Below are 22,181 nucleotides of genomic sequence, written 5' to 3' on the forward strand. Positions count from 1 at the left end.
AAATCACAGCAGGATCCTCTATGATCCACCTCCCAGAATTCTGGAAATAAAAGTAAAGGCATCAGTTCTTCAGCGCTCAGCCTTTCTTATGGTCCAAAGCTTAAAAAGTTACTCTTTTTTTTTTTAAATATATGAATCTGTAGAGATTAATAAATTCAAATTAACTGAATTTGAAAGTCATGCTTTTAAAAAATATATTTTATTATCGTCGATTTACAATTTTGTGTTAGTTTTTGGTTTATAGCAAAGTGGTTCAGTTACAAAGGTACATAATAGTTTACATTTACTAATTCTAAACTCCCAATTCTTCCACATGCCCCCCCCCAATCCCCGCCCCTTGGCAACCACAAGTCTGTACTTACTGTGAGTCTGTTTTCTTTTGTAAATAATTTTTGTCATATTTTAGATTCCACATGTAAGTGGGATCAAATGGTATTTGTCTTTGTCTTTCTGACTTAATTTAGTATGATGATCTCTCCGTTTACCCTTGCTGCTGCAAATGGCATTATTTCATTTCTTTTTATGGCTGAGTACTGTTGCATTGTGTGTATGTATTTGTGTGTGTGTGTGTATATATCTTTATCCACATCTTTATCCATTCATCTATCTTTGGACATTTAAGTTGTTTCTGTATCTTGGTTATTGCAAGTGGTGTGCTGTGTATTGTAGATGGTGTGCATAAATCTTTTTGAGTTACAATTTTTTCTAGATAGATACCCAGGAATGGATTACTGGATCATATGACAGTTCTGTTTTTTGCTTTTTGAGGAATCTCCATAGTGTTTTTCATAGGGGCTGTACCAATTTGCATTTCTATCATCAGTGTGGAGGGTTCCCTTTTCTCCACATCGCCTTCAGCATTTGTTATTTGTAGACTTTTTAGTGATGGCAGTTCTGACCAGTATGAAGTGGTACCTCATTGTACCCATTTCATTTGCATTTCTAAATGCTTAGCAATGTTGAGATCCTTTCATGTGCCTGTTGTCCATCTGTATGTCTTTGGAGAAACGTCTATTTAGGTCTCATGCTCTTTTTTTGATGGAGTTGTTGGTTTTTTGGTTGTTATAGTTGTATGAGCTATTTGTATATTTTGGAAATTAAGCTCTTGTTGGTCTCATCATTTGCAAAGATTTTCTTCCAGTCTATAGGTTGTCATTTTGTTTATGGTTTCCTTTGGTATGCAGAAAGCTTGTAAGTTTGATTAGGTCTTATTTGTTTGTTTTTGTTTTTATTTTTATTGCTGTGGGAGACTGTGAAAGTCATGTATCTAACATGTGTTCCTCCTTTTCCATAGGAATGACAGTAAGTGCTAATAAAGACGGCTTGGGGGTGATTGTTCGAAGCATTATTCACGGAGGTGCCATTAGCCGAGATGGTCGGATTGCTGTTGGGGACTGCCTCTTGTGTATTAATGAAGAATCTACTATCAGTTTAACCAATGCCCAGGCACGAGCCCTGTTGAGAAGACATTCTCTCATTGGGCCTGAGATAAAGTAAGTGTCATTTGGACCATAGTTTGGCTTGGGAAGTAAAGGAATTTCAGTCTATTAATCAGAATTTTCTCAGTGCATACTTCTGTTTGATATACAAAAATGATCATATATTTAATAATCACTGAAGAATTTGACTATTCCTGAAAAGATATTGATTGCATTGATTGTAGACTTTGGGAGAGTATATCTGCAGTCAATAACTTCTTAATACTAACAGTACTGAAATGCAGTTGACCCTTGAACAACACAGGTTTGAAATTCTCAGGTCCAAATATGCATAGATTTGTTTCAGTAACTATATAGTTGGGTCTCTGTGGGTTTCATATCTTAAGGTGTAGCCAACCTTGGATCCAAATTTCCATGTGAGATTGATTTAATCCGTAGATGGAAGACTTGTGGATACAGAGGGCCAGCCGTACTCTGGCATTTCATATATAAGGGATTTGAGCATCCATGGCTTTTGGTCTCCAAAGCACCTGGAGTCAATCCCCTGCAGATACCTAGGGACAACAATATTTCAAAACAATGTTGCCTACCATTATTATTTTTAATTTTCAAGTGATTTCTGCAAAAATCTTTATATGAGATATGAGATTTCTTTTATTGAGCAGGATGGTCCACACTTAGGAACTTACATAGAAGTTTGGATTGGCCTCAGTATAGCAAATTGCACTACCTAATGATCTGTATGAATATTCCCTAGTAAGCCAGTTCTTTAGGGGTCAGCCAAGATTATATAGAAGCAATCTGACCCGTAATTTTCCTTGTTGAACTGCTTTTCAACCCATACAAGAGAATTCACAAAAATGCTGTTATGGTCTGATGGTACTCATACAGTCTAGTTTGTGAAGAAGAATTTAAATATCTCATCATCCCATAATGTATTAAAATCATGTCATATATGTGGTTTGTTTTTTAAATCACTAAACTTTTCTTGAGCCAGCATAAAAATCACAACATAACCTCATTGTCACACCTTAAGAATGTAATAGCTTGCCTTTTTTTCCTCTATCATTAATAATTGAATATTTGCATTGAATGTATAATTGATAAAATAGTAAAATAAGAATTCAAAGAAAGATTGTTTACTTTAAATTGATGTGATAAATACTAGTATGAGAGACTTTTTTGTATTATTATGGTCTTACTGATTGCATTCTGTATTTTTATTTTATAAAATACATATTGGTAGAGCTTAGGTAAGAAAGATTGTATTTAAAATCTGTTTTTCATTTTTCCGTTGATAAAAAGCAAGAAATACATGCTGTTTAGAGTGGGTTCTGTTGTCTTATATAAAGGAGATTTTTATTTTTAGGGTGGAATTTCACTAAGGGCTTTCATATTTTTAATGCCTTTTTGGCTTTTATTTTATAATAAACAGATCATCAGGTCATGTGACACTCTCATGATTATTTTATTAATCATGCAAGGAAGAGTGAAGATCATTAAAAATTTCAGTGCCTCTACAGTAAGTGAAAGAGAAATATTAAGTGCTTTCCTCACCACTTGCAGGCTAGTATCCATTCCTTTTCCTTCAGAGAAGGATCTACATGCAGACTCTTTATTTGCAGTTCAGTTCAGTCTCTCAGTCGTGTCCGACTCTTTGCGACCCCATGAACTGCAGCAGGCCAGGCCTCCCTGTCCATCACCAACTCCCGGAGTCCACCCAAACCCACGTCCATGGAGTCGATGATGCCATTCAACCATCTCATCCTCTGTCTTCCCCTTCTCTCCCTGCCCTCAGTCTTTCCCAGCATCAGGGTCTTTTCAAATGAGTCAGTTCTTCGCATCAGGTGGCCAAAGTATTGGATTTTCAGCTTCAACATCAGTCCTTCCAATGAAGACCCAGGACTGATCTCCTTTAGAATGGACTGGTTGGATCTCCTTGCACTCCAAGGGACTCTCAAGAGTCTTCTCCAACACTACAGTTCAAAAGCATCAATTCTTCGGTGCTCAACTTCCTTTATAGTCCCAACTCTCACATCATACATGACCACTGGAAAAACCATAGCCTTGACTAGATGGACTTTTGTTGGCAGAGTAATGTCTCTGCTTTTTAATATGCTGTCTAGGTTGGTCATAACTTTCCTTCCAAGGAGTAAGTGTCTTTTAATTTCATGGCTGCAGTCACCATCTTTACTGGTGTCTATAGCAGTAGTTATTAACAAGCACAGAAAAATGTAACTGCAATCAATCTTTTATTCCTTGATCAGGAATTCATCCCATACTTTAGGGATCAGTGCAGTGATTTTGGAGCCCAGAAAAATAAAGTCAGCCACTATTTCCACTGTTTCCCCATCTTTTTACCATGAAGTGATGGGACCGGATGCCATGATCTTAGTTTTCTGAATGTTGAGCTTTAAGCCAACTTTTTCACTCTCCTCTTTCACTTTCATCAAAAGGCTGTTTATTTTAGAGGTAATCTAAACAGATGACCTCATGACTGATCATTTGATTTATTGTGTGATAATGCTTGTCTGACATGAGTTTGAGTGAACTCCAGGAGTTGGTGATGGACAGGGAGGCCTGGCATGCAGCAATTCATGGGGTCACAAAGAGTCGGACACGACTGAGCAAGTGAACTGAACTAAATGCTTGTCTTATGTCATGAACCCTAATGCAAGTCTCCTGTCCATTTTTTGGCTCTGAGCACTAGAATTGGTACTTGGTTTTAACTTTACCTCTGAGTTGTAAATGTCCTGCAGAACTTAAAGACTGGCCAGAAAATAAGACCACCGTGACAATGATTTAGCTTAAATCTTGTACCTAGTCAACTCTAGAAGAGCTGAAAAGCTATCTAGTACATTTTCAGGCTACAATCTTTTTCTCCTGTCCTGTTTTGAGTTGTTTCGTTGTTGTTTTTTTTTTTCCCATCCTCTGGTGTAGCACCAGAATTTACCCATTTATGCCTTCAGCAGTTTTATTGTGACTGTAAAGGGTATCTAGAAATCCATAAATATCTAGAGATTCATAAATAGTTGCTTTAGTATCCCAGGAATCAAAATGTAATGTAGTATCTTACATTAGAAAGAGAAAATAGGAAAACTCCTACAACCTTCTCTCCTCTGAAAATCAGTCTATCAGTCAGTCTTTCTTACAAGGGTGCATACACACACACACTCACAAACATACCCACAAATCACCTGGATTCCTTCTCGGGCATACTGTTAAAGCTGTGATTTACATGGTTACAGTCTTGACTCATTGGGTAAATGATAAAAGGAAATGAGAATAATAGAATCCTTTTGCAAGTAAATTTGTCAGATGATAAAACAAATAGCCATTTAGATTGACCAGGGCCGAGCAGCATGTTCCATACGTTTTGCATGAAGTGGTTTTGGCCCTTTCTTCTCCCTTTCACTTGCTTTTCACAAACAAAAGGTTTAAAATTACTTTGAAAACTATGTAGATGATTTCTCCCAAACAGAAAGTCTAATCCTTCCATTACTGTGAATAAAACCATGACTTTAAGTGCCAGTCAAATGTTGTAGTCATTGCCTTGATCTAGGCTCCATCCATGCCTCTTCTTGATTTCTCGAGAGGAAACTGGCTTAATCTGGGGTAGTGGTGGAGAAATGTATTGTAAGTACTTAATAAAAATGTACTTTAATTGTTTCAATTACATAACCGATTGGTTTTAGTAAAGCATTGCTTATTGAGACAATTAACTGGCTTTCTTTATTGTCGTTTAAGAGAGGTGGCTAGGAACTGAACATGTGTGCCTTCGTGCATGCCTGGGTAGATAATTTGCGTTTCAAGAGTTCAGAAACAGCCAGTTGAAGTTCCAGGTTTCATTATTTTCTATGGAAAACCAGATGTGAAGCCTCACCAGAATGCATTCTGTCTCACTTCACACTCCACCCTGCCAGGGGTGCTTATATTTCTGTAATAATAGCCAGGGTTCTGTGCTTCACGGCAGCTGCTTATAACATCTGCCAGATAATTACCAAGCTGAATCTGAATTCACCTGCCTTAACCTGAAGTGTGGGATGAATTCCTGATCAAGGAATAAAAGATTGATTGCAGTTACATTTTTCTGTGCTTGTTAATAATTACTGCTATAGATACCAGTAAAGAGCAGATGCTTTTCTGGGGGAGGTGTAGATAGGAGGGCTGTGGAAAGGGGAAGAAACAACCAGGAGCACCCACTTTTAACTCCATATGTATGCATCTCACATTCAGCTCAAGACACTGACATTTGTTAACACCATTGTAAAAAGATGCCGCGGCGTATGCTTCACATTCTAGATTCTCCGCAGCACCTGCTGACGATTGAGCCCCCTTTTATGTGTGAGTATCGGTGATTCAAAAGCTCATTATGGCTGTGTGTTACAGTTTGTCTGTGAAAACCACTTCGTGCTTTTGTAACATCCCTATGCGGGGCTAGATCCAGAGAGAGATTCAGTGTGTATACATTTTCCTTTTTTGTTTTTTTTCTTCTTTATATAAGAGCATATTTCCAACAGAGCTATGAGATGGTTACATTTTCACATTGCACTGGTGATTGTGAACTCATTTGAAAATCATATTTTCCTACTACTGAAGCTTTCTGGCTCTTTTGTTAGGGGGCAATCACCTCTGGATTAATAACTGTCACATTTCAGCATCACTAATTCTGTTGTTTTCTTGTACTCCATGTATAACCTGAGGTTAGCTTTTGCCTTTAAGAATTTTTAACACTCCCCTCAGAGAAGCTGTTTTAGTGCATTTATGCATTTCAGTATGTGTTTTGGTGTTCTTGGTTGATGTCTGGAGGTTTTGTATGGCCGTGTGACCGGCGTGTATTATAATTGCTCTGCATGGGCTAATGCACTGTGGGATGCTTGTTCCAGTGCCCTTGCTGTCTGTATTAGGCTAAATATATGAAAACTGCTTTCTTTCTCACTGCCCCCTAAAATATCAGAAAAACATTTCTAAAACTCTTCCTTGGTAAACCTTAACACCTTTGATCAAATGCAGAGAAGAATTCATTTTCAACAGTGTCTCGGATAGACACATCGTTTCCTTCTCAAACCAAACCAGTATTTAATTTAAAAATTAAATACTTTGAACTGATTATTCTTATTTTTCCTGTGTTCTAGCCTTTTACCTCATTTAGCTTTTTTTTCTTAAGGTTTTATTTATATGAGTTTTACCTTTACTGAACCTTCAGAAATAATTTTCAGATATAATTCACAAATAATTTTCTTGAATAGACTTTTCAAATTTATGATTTATTTATATTTTCTTTGTATAAAAGACAGTCTTCTTTCCAAGTATATGTATTCTTCATTTTTGACTCATTATTTTTGAGGGATAAATGCAGATTTGCTATTCAATATATTTTTGCTACACTGTAGAAATGGTGTTTTTGTCGATGAATAAATAAAGTAGGGCCAGAATTAGAATACAGCTCTCTCACCCACACTAGTCCTAAATCATTGAATTGTGTTTTTCGCTTCAGTTGGATCCTCGAGGTGAAAGTGTCACAAAGTGTCGTAAGGGTGCCGGCTTCTGCCAGAATGATCGGATGTGGGGGCCAGGCTGTCTGATGCTCTCTTAGAGCACTGTTTTACGTGTGTGTTGCGCTTCTTGACTTACAATAGCCTCATCAAAATTGACATCTTTCTGTTATTGGGGACATGGAGATCCATTAGTGGGTGATTTACCTTACCAGAACACTCCAAAGAAGCAACAGAACTCTGTCTTCTGACTCTAACCCTAAGCGACCTCACGGAGTCAATGCCTTTTATGGAATCACCAGTATGTATTATATATCCTCCTCACTCAGTAAATCATGCCATTAGTTTACTTCTATTATTATATTATATTATTATAACATGAAAGGTAATCCTTTATCTTTGCCCTCCAGTACTAAGATTTTGGTACTTATGAAGACTGTTATGCCGGCTAACCATAGCTTACGCATGAAGGTAAGCTATGGTTAGCCGGCATAATAGTCTTCATGATTTTCGTGTTGTGCATTTTTGATACATGCTTTTGTTTCTTTGCACAAATATCCTGAAATGCCTTGAAGTCCTTTCTTTCACTTGCCATGCCATGTATTAATTTGAGGATCGGAACAGACTACTTCAACAGGTATATCAATTGTGTAGCCTCTTGGGGCAGCAGTAAACTTGACTTTTCAGATGTCATTTCTAAGCATTATAACTGAAGTCGGCAACTTGCTCAGTGCCTTCCACATTATAGGCGTTCAGCCAGCACTTGTTGAATTAGTGTGTGACCATTCAAGTGTCAGCCTTCTTCTCTGAAACCAAAATGAACGTAAACATTGCTACATATTAGTAAGAGAATCTTTCTATGCACTGATAATGGTTTAACTCAGACTTAAGAGTTAACACTTTAATAAAGCTAGGATAGGATTACTGATAGTACTTGTTAATGTCCAAAATTAATTGTGTTTTATGGGAGAATGTAATTTTGAATGCCCAGTGTTTTAGTAGAGTTTACCCAGTTTGTTCCTGCTAAGGCAGCCAAAAATCTTTGGAGAAAATAAATGTTATTACTGAAAATTACTTTTCTAAGGATTTCTAGATCTCTTTAATTAAAAAAAAATTGCTAATAGTCTTCTCATTTGGAAATATATATTATGCTGTTTTCTTCCCCCATATGATTATTGGCAAACAGATAATTATCAGCAGTCTTTAAATTTTTAATTTCTGTTGTTATTATTGCCTATAGAATACTTGATTCTTTTGAAGTTTAGAGTCTACTGAGTAAGCTGATTTTAATGAGTTGTGTGAAAAAGTAGAGATGAGGGAACAAAATAAGTTTATTTCATATTTTGGAAGATTCTCCCAACAGGCAGAGCTCTGCTTTCATGGATTGTGTCTTGTTCCAGGATTACTTATGTACCTGCAGAATATTTGGAAGAGTTCAAAATAAGCTTGGGGCAGCAATCTGGAGGAATAATGGCACTGGATATTTTTGCTTCCTACACTGGCAGGTAAGTCTGCTATGTGAATGATCGATACAGCAAGTTATAAAGAAGACTATTGAATCCAGTGTCAGGGAGGCCTAGCCTTAAAAAAAGACTGAATTCTTTTTCTCTCTTTCAAGATTAAAAAAAAAAAAATCATCCCCCTTTCCCATATTACTGGGCTTCCCTAGTGGCTCCGTGGTAAAGAATCCACCTACCAAGCAGGAGATCCCTGGGTTGGAAAGATCCCCTGGAGAAGGAAATGGCAACCTGTTCCAGTGTTCTTGCCTGGGAAATCCCATGGGCAGAGGAACCTGGCGGGCAACAGTCCATGGGGTCACAAAAGAGCTGGATGTGCCTTAGCAACTAAAAAACTGCAACCCATATTACTTAAGGAGTGATTGCATATTGTGGGAAATTTGGGGAGAATATGAAAAATCAAAGCAAGAAATTAAAACTCTTTAGTTGTATCAGTCCATATACCACTGTCAGCTTACTGAGTTTTGCGGAATTTACCTCAGATATGACTATGGTTTCATTCACTCCCTGGAACCTACAATTTTTATGGTATTGTATCACTTTTCGTCTGTCATAAACATTTTCAAACTTTATTTATTTACTCATTAACATACATACAATTCATAAACATTTTTAATGGTTATGTTTTTACTCCTTTGGAGAATGTTGAGCTGAACGTCTTTGTGTATATACAGGTTAGGTATAGAATGTTTGACTTTTTAAAGCCTCTTTATACACAGTGTATTGAGAACCTTTGAATAATACAAGAAATGTAGTCTTTTCCTCCCTTATGAAAGAGAGAAACTAGATTTTGATGTTGCTGCTGAGTTTAGCACAAGGAGAGAAATAATGTCAAATTGCTTTTCTGGAAAGAATACACTATACATTTTCAGCTGTGGGCCTGTTTTTTTCCTGTTACATTAGCAGCTGAGTAACAGATTTCTCCTTAAGTATGCTATAAAGGAGAAATAGCTTTGCAAACATTCTGAGGTCTGCTCACAAAAGTTCTAACAACCCATAACACTCTGGTGTCCAGTGACTCTGCAGGCATTGTAACATCACATCACTCTTTCCTCTGCAAATTGTATGTGGCTACAGCTATGCAGACAGTGTTAAAGAAGGAAAGGTTTGTTATGTGTTTAATAAAGGGAAGGAATGTCATGGCCCAAAGGGCCCCTTGAATTTTATGAGAAAAAGAGTATTCATTCCACCCTTTGCAAAGCTCTGCCGTACTTCTGTCTAGAATTTCCATCTTAGGGCTAATGACATGAATTGATTACAGCTACCTAGTACTTCCTATTAAAAAGTTAGATGCAGTAATTCCAGTGTCCCTCTGAAATGCCATTCCACATGGCTTAATTAGAGAATATGACAAGATAACACGATATTCTTATTAAATTTTGAGGCCTTAAAAGCACTCAAAATGTTAATATTAAAACAAAAAAGCCACTTTCAGCATGTTGGTTCTCTCCTAGCACACGAAGGAAAAGGGCCGGAGCTGTCAATGCTATGAATAATTGCTTTCCTGCAAAAGAGTGTATTTGCTGTTAATATAAGGATGCTCAAAACAAAAACAGTCTGCATCCTGTTTTCCTCGCTTAGGAAAGGCAGAAACTAGATTTTGATGCTGCTGCTGAGTTCAGAACAGGGAGAGAAATAATGTAAAATTGCTATCCCGAAAAGAATGCACAATACATTTTCAGCTGTGGGCCTGTATGTTTTTCAGTTATATTAACAACTGAGTAACAGATTTCTCTTTAAGCATACAGGAGGAATTGGCACCAGAGAGATTAAGTTGCTTGCTCAAGTTTCATAACTAATAGGTGGAAGAATCAAGGTTAAATGCACATGGTTGGGCTCCATGTTCTTAACCATTGGATCAAAAAAAATAATTGTACTAGCCCTATATAAAAATATGGGGCAGCAGAGCATGGAGTTTAAGAGCTAGTAAACTGGCCTAATTCAGGTCTCATCTCTGTTCCTTTACTGTGTGACTTTGTGCCAGTTTCTGGCATCTTAATGCACATATAGAGTGTTACTTGTTACAGTTGACAGAAACTTATTTGATATTCAACAATCAGACATGAGTGCTGAGAAGTGTAATTCATTCTTGGCTGAGTGAGTGTGGGGACACAGAGCAGGTTCATTCTGCTGAGGCACACACGCTTGAGTCTTGTAAACCCCGCCTGAAGATGGATAAAGAATAATCAGTACATTTATGGGGATGTATCTGGGTTAGGGAGATGATCCGAGATTGGACAGTCATCTGAAGAGAGTGGGCCTTTTTGTATGGGAAGACTCCACGTATCTGTATTTGTCATCTTGCAGCTCACAAGCTGGGAGCATATGATGCAATCTGTGTGACTGCATCTGAGCAGCTCCCCCTGCCTGGGCTTTAGGGTAATAACTGGGTGTTTTAGAGAAGGACTGTTTCTTACTTCCCATTCCTCTCTGCATTCTGTACCCGCTTTTTCTGTCATATTCTCCCCAGTGGTATTTCCAGAGGGTTAGGCTCTGCTTCCCCCCACTGCCTTGCATCTTTCAGATTGAGGTTCACTCCGACTATTTCATTCTCAATCAGCTTCTTAACATCATTTTGAAAATTTTGGCTCCATTCCTGACAGTCCTGTCCCACAGTCAGGATTAGTCTCTGTGAGCCCAACCTCATTCAGAGTCTCCTTCCTCAATTACAGAAGGAGAATTCTGTCACACGACCGGTAGGTAGGAACCACAGGCAGGTGGGTTTCCCTCTGACAGATGAAAAGCAAAGATCTAACTTTCAGGTCAAAGAAAGAGTGAGACAGTCTGGGAGAGCCCACACAGTTGTTTGGGAACGGTTGTGTTGGGAAACACATTGAAGCACAGATGGATTATTAGATTAGATGACTTTTGATCTCAAGGTCTGAAGATAATATAATTTGACAGAGTTCAGTATTCCTGTTGGGGGAGAATGGATATAATTTGAACATATGCTATCTTCAGATTTTTTTCAATTTCGGTAAATATCAGCTGCAAGTATTTATTGAATTAGAGTTTTTAAAGCTTACTCTATTTTAAGAAGAATATATTTCTTTAGAAATCCAATTTTTCCTAATAGCATAAGACCGTGCCATAATTGATTTAACCATTCTTTGTTGTCCTGACAATACCATTTATTGATGCAAAGTGTGCCTTTGGTAAAAACCAAATATTTTTGGACAAGATTATTATTTTACAGTTATATTTACAGTCAGTTAAGAGATCGGACATATTTTGTTACATGCTTGGCATTTGGCAAAATCTGAATTCCTGTAGAAATTGACAACTGACCTTGGACTCAAGTGCCTGTAAACTGCTTCCCATAAGAATACTGTGGTTGGCTGCTTTGGATGGGCAGAAGCAGACCATAAGCATTTTCCATCTGTCTTCAAAAGATGAAGGGAAAGCATTGGTCCATCCTGAGGTGGTAGAGATGCTGCACTCCTGGCATATTTGATGTTCAGCTCTGTCAGGCCAGGGATCCAGTGGGACTGTACACGCTTATAACACACATGGGGTGTCTACCTTCTCACACATGGGAAAAATTTAGGAAATAGTTGTTGAATAGTTGTTCTTAAAAATTCTAGCATTTCCCCATTCTTTTCACTCCCTTCCTTCCTTTGTCCGTGTTTCATTAGGAAAGAAAAAGCCTAGACAAGGCACCTTGGGTTCTGTTGTATCTCCAGACTCAGTTACAGTGCTGAGTGCTCAGTCACTCAGTCGTGTCTGACTCTTTGTGACCCCATGGACTGTAGCCAGCCAGGCTCCTCTGTCCCAGGATTTCCCAGGCAAGAATCCTGGAGTGGGTTGCCATTCCCTTCTCCAGGGAATCTTTCCAACCCAGGGATCAAACCCACATGGGTTTGTTCAGCTGCCACCTGGGAAGTTCAGGTATAGTATGAGGTTTTTATTTTATGTAATCAGGCTTTATTTTCCCTTTAATGTAAAATATTATATACTTAGTAGCCAAGTGTGGTAAAAATATGAAGCAGTTCTGTACTTTTAGCCAAACCAATAATAAAGTACCTAGAAGACAGCCTGTGTGGTTTTACTAGGATTGTGGAATACTCACTGTCTAACTCTTTACCAGAGACATTCCAGAGCTACCAGAGAGAGAAGAAGGAGAGGGGGAAGAAAGTGACCTTCAAAATGCAGCCTACAGCAACTGGAATCAGCCTCGGCGGTAAGGACTATTTCTGTATTCTGCCTACTCAGGGTTTAAAGATAGAGAGGGGTGGTTTCAAGTACTAGATTACGACTTGCTACTGTGACTTTGAGCAAGCTGTTTAATATTGCTCACCGTCCATTTCTCTGTGGCCACAGAGTGGAGAAGATAGTATGTATCACACAGGGTTAACACTAATATGTACTTGAGGATTTGGCACATAGCAGGGACTAAATAAAATTGACTAGAGAAAATTATGCATAGGTAGTTGGAATATTTTCTGTAGACTTTATCTTAGGCAAACCACCAAATGTTAACTTGAAATTTTTCTATTATTTGTAGAAAGTAGATATTCAAACATATACATTCAAAATGTGTGTGTGAGCATCTTATCATAGGCTGTGGTTATTCTAACCCATGGTCTTTCTAGAATGAATTTCATATATAATAGGAATGATGACTTTCCTAAATCTACTCATATATACCTCTGTATATCACTAAGGTGTATTTTCCTATTCTGAGTAGAAGAAGATTCAGTTTAGTAGGAATTTACTGAGTCCTGATTATTGACAAGATGAGAGACAGATAGTTTTGTAAATAACAGGGAAGTGTAAGACATAAATCCTGTCTTTAAGGAAGCTACTGTGTATTGAGTTAGACAAGGTGTAGAGAGACACAAAATAATGAAAGAAAAATGTAAGATATTTTGCATTAAGGGTAAAATATAATCAGTGGACACTTTCTCTGAACAGATTTAAAGCTGACCATCAGAGAGGTGCCTTTTTACATATTTATTAACTATTTATTCTACAATGAATAAATAAAATTCTCAATATAGAAAAATTTCTATTCTTCTGATGTGTAATACAGTTTGATGATTTGCCTAGCTCATAAATGAACTTTAGGCTGCATCACCTTTAAACATTTTCTAGGTTGAATCATGTTCAAAGTATAGGAAACCTTTTATATTGCTTTCATAAGAAACAGCATCTCCAGCCAAATAAAATGACTTTTTGATTTCAATTTTTAAAAAATTATTCAGACCGCTTTAAAAAATCAAAGTCTTGCTATATTATTGCCCACACTGAGACTAGAAGTGCTAGATTCGTAGCAGAAAAAATATTGTGAGATGCTGTGTGCTCAGTCGCTTGGTCGTATCTAACTCTCTGTCTAACTCTTTGGCAGACTGTCGCCTGCCAGGCTCCTCTGTCCATGGAATTTTCCAGGCAAGAATACTGGAGTAGGTTGCAATTTCCTACTCCAGTTATAACATGTTAGGTTTTTTATTTGAAGAGAGAGGCAGAAGTAAGTTAGATGGAATTACAATACTAGATGGAAATATATGTATATATATATATATATATGTATATATAGACACACATATTACTCAGTCATAAAATAGTGATATTCTTCCATTGGCAGCAGCATGGATGGACCTAGAGGCTATTTTGCAGGGTGAAATAAGTCAGATAGAGAAATCCTTTGTTTTGTCACATATATGTGGGCTCTTTTGAAAAATAAACCAATGTACATACAAGACAGAGACAGACTCACAGATATAGAAAACGAACTATTGATTACCAAAGGGGAGAGAAAAGGCAAGAGGGTAAAATTAGGGGTCAGAGATATAAACTACTATGTATAAATAATAAGTAACAAGGATATGCTGTATAGCACAGGAAATTATGGCCATAATCTTGTATGGAGTTAATCTGTCAAAATACTGAATCACTGTATTGTGTCGCTATACTTAAATAAAATATTTTTGAAAGAGTAATTACACTTTTAATTTAAAAATAAAGTAGAACCTTTAACATGTGGAAGAGAATTTAATATCATAATTCACTTAAAGTCCTCAGTACAATGTTGGTGCACAGTGAGGACTCAGTCAGTGGTTGGTCTTAGCGGCCATCAGCTTCTTCTTCATTATTATTCATACCAGAGCAAGTGAAAATTGTTGAGCACAGGAGTCATTATGAAATTTTCCTATGACGAGAAATTGGGTACAACTTCTGGACCATAATATTTTTATACTTTAATTCCCGTTTTAACCTTCACATCACGCTAAGTGATGTCTCTAATGGTGGTGACTAGTTTACCAAGAGAGTATGTCTACAGATTCTGTAAATCTTAAAGAAGATAACCTGCACTCACTAACCTTATGGAATCCCTCAATTTTTTTAGGGGAGAAGTTCATAGAAGTTCATGAGGAAGCTTACCAAAATAATTAGAGCTTTTAGTAAATAAGGAACAAGGGTCATGAATATGCTTTACAGGATTGGAAACCTGCTGGACATTCTTGCATGCAGTCAAGAAAAATTTGTAAATAACCTGTGTTACACTTTTATTTTGCATGTGATTTTCATGTGCAGGATTATATCATACTGTATGTATCATTTTCCAGCTTGCTTACTCTTAAATAAATGTTTCTGTACACTCTCATGCAGATATAAAAATATCTAATTCATTCAGTTTACTTGTGGCAGTGCCTTTCAGTATATGAATATAGCTCAGTTTATTTTCAGATTGATATTTGAGTAGTTAACAGTTCATTATTACAATAATCCTGTGCAGTAAGTATATTTTCTTACACATTTGGAGAATTTGTCTATATATATATTCCAAAGGGAAATTGCTGACTTGTAGATTTAATTCTGTTATTTACTAGAAGTTGTCAAGTTGCTTTTTAAGGTGGCTGTACCAATTTTTACTTTTATTTCCAATATTTGAGAGCTTTTCCCCCCAATATCCTTGTTACCACATCATATGATCATCTTTAAAAATGCTTTTATCAACCCAATGGGTAGAATATAGTACATTGAGCCCAGTTACTCTTAGTAAACAATGTGTATGCATAACAGATTGAGGTGCTGGCGTACAGGTTTGTTCATTTGTCATATGAATTGAATATTATCATCACCATAATAAGAGTAATCAGATTTATTGATTGCTTTACTAAGTTGTAAAACTTTGTTTTGTACATGCCATACATTCATGAATTTAATCCTCACAGCAACTCTCTGATGTTGGGGCTCTTGTTTGACCCATTTTCCAGCTTAGGAAAGGAAAAAAAAGACTAATGGAGTAAAACAGGGTCACCCAGTTGTTAAGTAGCAGAAGGGCAGGAACTGAGCCCAGGAACTCTTGGTTCAGAGTTCAGGCCACCTGGCCTCAGAGCTCTATTTTACCTTGGTTTTATTAATTTCACTTTTTGAAAATCTGTGTTCTCCAGAAAGGCTGACATTTTTCTGTAAAACCAGCTCTGGACATGTTCTGCCCAGTTTTTCTTTTATAGGTCTCTTATTTTCTTCTTAACATGGAATGTTGACCGTGTTCTGCTTCATGAATCCTGGGTTGGTTCCTCAGTGCTGGGGTCATTTTGGCAGCTCTGTTTTTGGTTATCTGCTCTGATGTTTTGAAGAATTACAGCATTTCCTCTTAGGACTGGATCTAATACCACCTTGATGTCTGTGCTACATCCTCAGGAGGCACAGGGTACTGGTATCCAAAGGCTGTTTAACCTCTGTGCCTCTTCCCTTTGTAAAACAGAGTGACAAGAGCATCCACCTCACAGGAGTGACTTGAAAATAAAATCAAAGTCTGTGGAACTCACCTGGAGAATAAGGCTGAGTCCATAAACCCTTAATGAGTTTTTGCTGCCCCTGCTATTTTTAGTGTCCAGAGAATCATGAGAACCATTCTCTAACATATATCAACTGCTAAGGATCTATGAGACATTTTCTTTCATTCTTTTATTTTTTTCATTTTTAAAAGAAGAGGGAATGAGTCCCACCTATGTATTCTGGATTCTTAAATATTAAAGACAGTGGCTGACTCTACTGACTTTACTACTTTGCCGTTTTACCTTGGAAATGGGAAGAAATTGGTTCTTGTCTTTCACAGAATTCCTAGAATGAAAGAAAGTGATGAAAAGAATTGTAACTAGTTTAAGCTTTTCTCACAGATTTGTTAAGATGAAGAATCATAGTGAGATCCCTTTACACTAAACCACAGATCTCTAGGTCTTAGATTTCTAATAAAGAAAAAAAGTACTGACCAGAGAAAAGAAGTATTTCCTCATCTGCTTCCTGTGACCAGTTGTCCCTCCTCTCACTTCACCGTGGTGCTTTTTTACCCCAGTCTTTTCTTACCAGGACCTCCCTCAGCACCCAGGAGTCCTACCTACAACCTTTCGTTTCCTCTGGGAGCACGTCACATGTCAAGGTTGAGGGTGTGCTGGACCAAGCTTTCTTCTCCTGTCTGATGTCCAGCATCAGCTCCCTTCCTGCAGGTTAGAGTAAAATGCAGAGTCTCATTACCCATCTTAGAACTTTCTACTTGGTATCCCTGTTCGCTTGCAGTCATCTGAACCCCTTCATCTTGGCCAAACACTTCGGTGCTAATCACCTTATTCTTGTATCCCGGCCTTTTCATAAGACATGTACTTTCAGTTCATCCATGGTTCTGACCGCTATCTACAGGTATTAGATATGAGTTCATGCACTTATTATGTGGGTGGAGGAAGTACATTTAGGACAGAGGCAGTAGCAAGTGCCCAGGCCCCAGGGCGGGAGATGAACCTCAGCAACAGCAAGAGGATAGCCAGAGTGGAAAGAGGGGAGTGGAGAGCTGAGGAGGATGTGTTTAGGAAATGGTGACGGGCTCGGATCATGGAGGACTGTGTTAGCAACCGCTCTTCATGCCCCGACTGTTAGTTTCTAGGTCTGTGTTGGCGAGGCAGACTCTTGCAGAGGTAAGCTTCTCATTCAGTATATACAGAAACATTCTCTCTCTCAACTGGGTTGCTAAGCTTAGAAGCTACCATCTGTTTGAGAGTAGCTGAATTTTTTAATGTCTGCAATATCAGAGCCCCTGGAAAATGGTCCTTTTATATTCATTTGTGCCTCAGCCTGGAGTATGAGTCTAATATTAACTTGTAACAAATCAGTCTCAGAAATATATTATTAATAGTATTTATCAGACCCTATAAAACACTTAATTGGAAAAGTAATTGATTTATAGTGATTTTGTCTTACTATGGGTAAAACCTTAACAAATTGAGCAAATGATATTTACAAAACTTAGTATAATAATATCTTATTCCTTTGAATTTTTTAAAATGTATTTTTTATTATTATTATTTTTAACCATTTGAACCACTTTTAATCTTGTAGGTTAGTGGCATAAAGTGTGTTCACGTTGCTTTGTAACCATCAGTGCCATACATCTCTGGAACTTTTTTGATCTTGCAAAACTAAAACTCTGTACCCACTAAATAGTAACCTCTTATTTCTCCCTCCCTGCATCATCTAGCAACGGCTATTCTCCATTAGTCTCTGTGAATTTGACTATTCTAGGTACATTGTATAAGTGGAATCATACAGGATTTGTCCTTTATTTCATTTAGCATAGTGTTCTCAAAGATGATCTATGTCTTAGCATGTGTCAGAATTTCCTTCCTTTTTAAGGCTGAATATTATTCTTTGTATTTATATGCCATTTGTTGATTCATTCATCTATTCATGGGCACTTGGGTTGCTTCTGCCTTTTGGCTTGTGAATAATATTTTCTTATTGTGAATTGTGAATAATATTTATGTGAACATACTATACATGTATGTCTTCAAGACCTTGCTTTGAATTCTTTTGGGTATATACTCAGGAGTGGAATTGCCAGATCATATGTTAATTCTATTTTTAATTTTTTGAGGAATTTCTATACTCTTTTTCCATAGCAGCTGTAACATTTCACATTGGTACGAACAGTGCACAAAGCTTCTAATTTCGCCATAATTTGTACAATTTCTCCCTGCTGACTTATTTTCTGTCTTTTTTTTTGCGTTAGCCATCTTACTGAGTGTGAGGGGGTCTTTCTCAGTAGCTTTTGCTGTTGCGCTGGTCTGCATCGCTGCGCGTGGGCTTTCTCCAGCTGCAGCGAGTGGGGGCCACTCGCCAGATATAGTGTGTGGCCTCCTCCTGGCAGTGGCTTCTCTTGCTGCAGGGCATGGGCTCCAGGTGCCTGGGCGTCAGTAGTGGCAGCACGTGGGCTCATAGCAGTGCTGATTCACGCAATGGTTAGTGATGCCGAGCATCTTTTTATGTGCTTACAGGACATTTGCCTATCGTCCCCAGAGAAATATCTAGTCAAGTTCTTTTCCCAATTTTGATTGTTTTCTTTTGTTGTTATCATTGAGTTTCAGGGGTTCTATGTATATTCTGGATGTTCATTCCTGATCAGATTTGTGGTTTGCAAATATTTCCCCTTTCTTTGGGTTGCTGTTTTACTCACTTGATAGTACTTTTCGATGAAAAAAAGCTTTTATTTTTGCTGATGCCAAATTTGTCCATTTTTAATTTGCTGCCTGTGCCTTTGGTATAGCCAAGAAATCATTGCCACACCCAACTTTACGAGGCTTTCTCCCTGTACTTTCTCATGAGACTTTAAAATTTTCTTTATTTTTTATAGGGTTGAACTTTGGCGAGAACCAAGCAAATCCTTGGGAATCAGCATTGTTGGTGGACGAGGGATGGGGAGTCGTCTAAGCAATGGTGAAGTGATGAGGGGCATTTTCATCAAACATGTTCTTGAAGATAGTCCAGCTGGCAAAAATGGAACCCTGAAACCTGGAGATAGAATAGTAGAGGTACCCTCCAGTTAGCTTTCTATGCTAAAATTACTCACCTGGGCCATCCTCTTTACCAAGGGGATCATCATCTTTACACTGACTCAACACTCGAGTAAAATGTTTGTTGTTAAAGAATTTCTTTCTTATTTTTTTGTTTTCACCTATAATTTTTGTCTTCAGTATATGATAACAAATTATATATATATATTGATAAGTGTCTGGAGGTATAACCAACTGTTCTAAAAAATGTCGGTGCTAAGATAAATTACTAAGTTCAGTTAAAAAAAACAAAGCAAATTTCTTGGGAAATAATTAAATTGTTCAACGTATGTGTACACACACAAAATGTACACATCACAGTTGAACCCTCAAATGAGACGTTATTTCAGGAAATACCTAAATGTTGTTGGATAAGATTTTTTTAAATGAGTCTTTTTGGTAAAGTTTTTATGCTAATATCCTCATTACCTTTTATAGAAAGGTCTCCCCACCACCCCCACCAACCCAAGTTTGGCTTTTCCTTCATATCATTGCTCTGCCCATTCCCCACTCACCACCGAGGGCTGTGTGTATGAGTACGCACGTGTGCATCGATATGTATGTGCATGTGTGTACACATTTCGTTATATGTGGGAGAAGCATTTGGTCAGATTGTATCTAATCCCTTCATTCAAAGCTAAGTTTAGTATTTCATATCTGCTCTTCTCACAAGTCGCTCATCATTTACTCAACAAGTATTCCTAGAGCAGCTGTTGCATTCCAGGTGCTATAACAGGCTCTGGGCATCCCACGGTAAATAAAACATCCAGCCTGCCTGTCAAGTAATAAGTAATCAGGTCACTTCAGAATAGTGTGATGAGTTATTCGATTAACATAAGCATAGTTGTAGTAAATGTGTAGAGGAAGGTCAGCAAATCCTGACCCAGATTTGCTGGGTTGTCAGGAGGCAGAGAGTCAATTAAGAGAGACAACTTCCAAACAAAAACCAACTGATCACTTTGTTATTATGGCAACCATTAGTTTTACTTTGTACAAGTGATTGTCTCTCATTTTCTAAATCCATATAACTTACACACTAAGATGCCTTAATTGTGTAGAAGTTGGTAAGAATCAGCCACAACTTGAACATTGTGGGCATTGATCTATTGTGTAAAGTATATGTACATTGAGGACTGACGAAAGAAGATTGAGATTTGCAAGAAAGCAAGGGCTCTGCCTGGTGTTCCACTTTTTTTTTAATCTGACCATTTATAAGGAAGAATGATGGGGTTTTTTTCTCTCTTCCTGTATCTTTGCTCTTCATTAAATGATATCTTAGGCCCATGTTAAAGAAATTTTTCTTCATTAGAGTACTACATAAAATTTCTAATTTAAGCTTATCCAAGGCAATTTATTTTATGAGTACTTCACTACTGAATACTTTTGACCTAAGTAGAAAAAGTAAGAAATGTTTATAATTATTTTGAGAAAGGATTAATCATACTTTGCACCAAAATGTCGTTTTAATGTATCAGTAGACTTAAACATGCCTTTGAAATTGGAGTGAAGTTTTTTTTCCATGTGGTAAAATATTGCTCAGTGGCAGTTTCTTCAATTCAGTTATGTGCAGTGGCCTTTTTCAGTAAATAAGAAAGCCTTAGGCCTCTGTGATCCTTGGAATTCCAGAACATGACTCTGCTAAGAATCTCTGACAATGTGTATAAACTAGAGACCTATGAAATATTCCGTGAAAAGTATACAGTTCTTTGGACTTGAGCAAAGATATTTAATTTTCTGTTACATTTTCCCACTAATGAAATATATGGTAAACGTATATACTTTTATTTCGCAAAAAGTTAGAAGCCATTTTTAATATGCACTGAAAGAGATTTTGCTATTTCATCTAAGTATCAACCTGAGGGAAGTTTTCAATAAAATACAGTGTATAATTCTTTTAAAGGTGATAAGGTTCTTTGTAGAGATCTAAAAATTTTATTTTTCAGAATTGTGTCTACTCTTATTTTGCTGTTTTGATTGTATATGTCATTCTCTGGTAATTGGAAATGTTAAAAGTATACCAGTATCCTATAGTTTTCTGGCAAGATTAGCATTTGGCCTTTCAGACTGTTTTCCTTCCTGTTCAGGTAGTGCATAAGCTGAGCTGATCATCACCCAGGCAAGCCATGGTCAATAAAAAGTTCCAAAATAACTTTTATTCTCAAGCTATTTATACAAGATTTGCTCACAAGTAAGCACAATTTCTTGGCTTCCAGCTCGTGTCATGCCTATTGCAAAGATTCTTTTGCCAAACAAACCTTACCATAAGCTGATTTTTCTGAACATCAGAATTTTGTTTTTAAATTCAAGCTTCCCTCATAGAAATACACAAAGCATCACACAGCCACTTCACAGACCGCTCTGTGATGACTGGGAAGAAAATTTGTACAGTGACTTTTATGGTGAAAACATTGCTACTAGACAGTTCCCTTGTATTATTTCTTTGATGATGCTGATTTGTCAATTTAAAGGAACAACTGGGCAGTGTAAGGGAATTAGAAGCAGAGCCTTCATTCTAATTGATTATTATTTCAGTTGATTTTTGGAGACATAAATCTGTGTCCAAAAAAAGGGACCAGAAGTCTGCTGGACAGATGAAAAATTCTGGAGCCTCACAAGTAGTCTCAAATATTTTTGAATCTGAAAAAGATTTTTTAGGAGCTTCACCCAGGAATCTCAAAACTCCAAATTGGCAAATTGTTCTGTTGTTCTATAGCTTCTTAAAATGTTAAGCTGAGGCCTTCCATTGCAGGTGGATGGCATGGACCTCAGAGATGCAAGCCATGAACAAGCTGTGGAAGCCATTCGGAAAGCAGGCAACCCTGTAGTCTTTCTGGTACAGAGCATTATAAACAGACCAAGGGTAAGCGAAAACAAAGGGCAAGGTAGGCGCATCCAACAGCATTC

At 37.4% G+C, this 22,181-nt stretch overlaps 1 protein-coding gene across 1 annotated transcript in view; it reads left to right on the forward strand.

Moving 5' to 3' along the window:
• Positions 1 to 22,181, forward strand: part of MPDZ (multiple PDZ domain crumbs cell polarity complex component) — a 176,484-nt gene that overhangs the window by 107,628 nt on the left and 46,675 nt on the right. Inside the window, exons 22-26 of the mRNA XM_068974237.1 lie at positions 1,295 to 1,493; positions 8,335 to 8,439; positions 12,539 to 12,631; positions 19,079 to 19,256; positions 22,027 to 22,137. Of these exons, the coding sequence (XP_068830338.1) occupies positions 1,295 to 1,493; positions 8,335 to 8,439; positions 12,539 to 12,631; positions 19,079 to 19,256; positions 22,027 to 22,137 (686 nt within the window). The remainder of the gene's footprint in view (positions 1 to 1,294; positions 1,494 to 8,334; positions 8,440 to 12,538; positions 12,632 to 19,078; positions 19,257 to 22,026; positions 22,138 to 22,181) is intronic.

The sequence above is a fragment of the Capricornis sumatraensis genome, chromosome 6 (assembly GCF_032405125.1).
Source record: "Capricornis sumatraensis isolate serow.1 chromosome 6, serow.2, whole genome shotgun sequence".
Classification (NCBI taxonomy): Eukaryota; Metazoa; Chordata; class Mammalia; order Artiodactyla; family Bovidae; genus Capricornis; species Capricornis sumatraensis.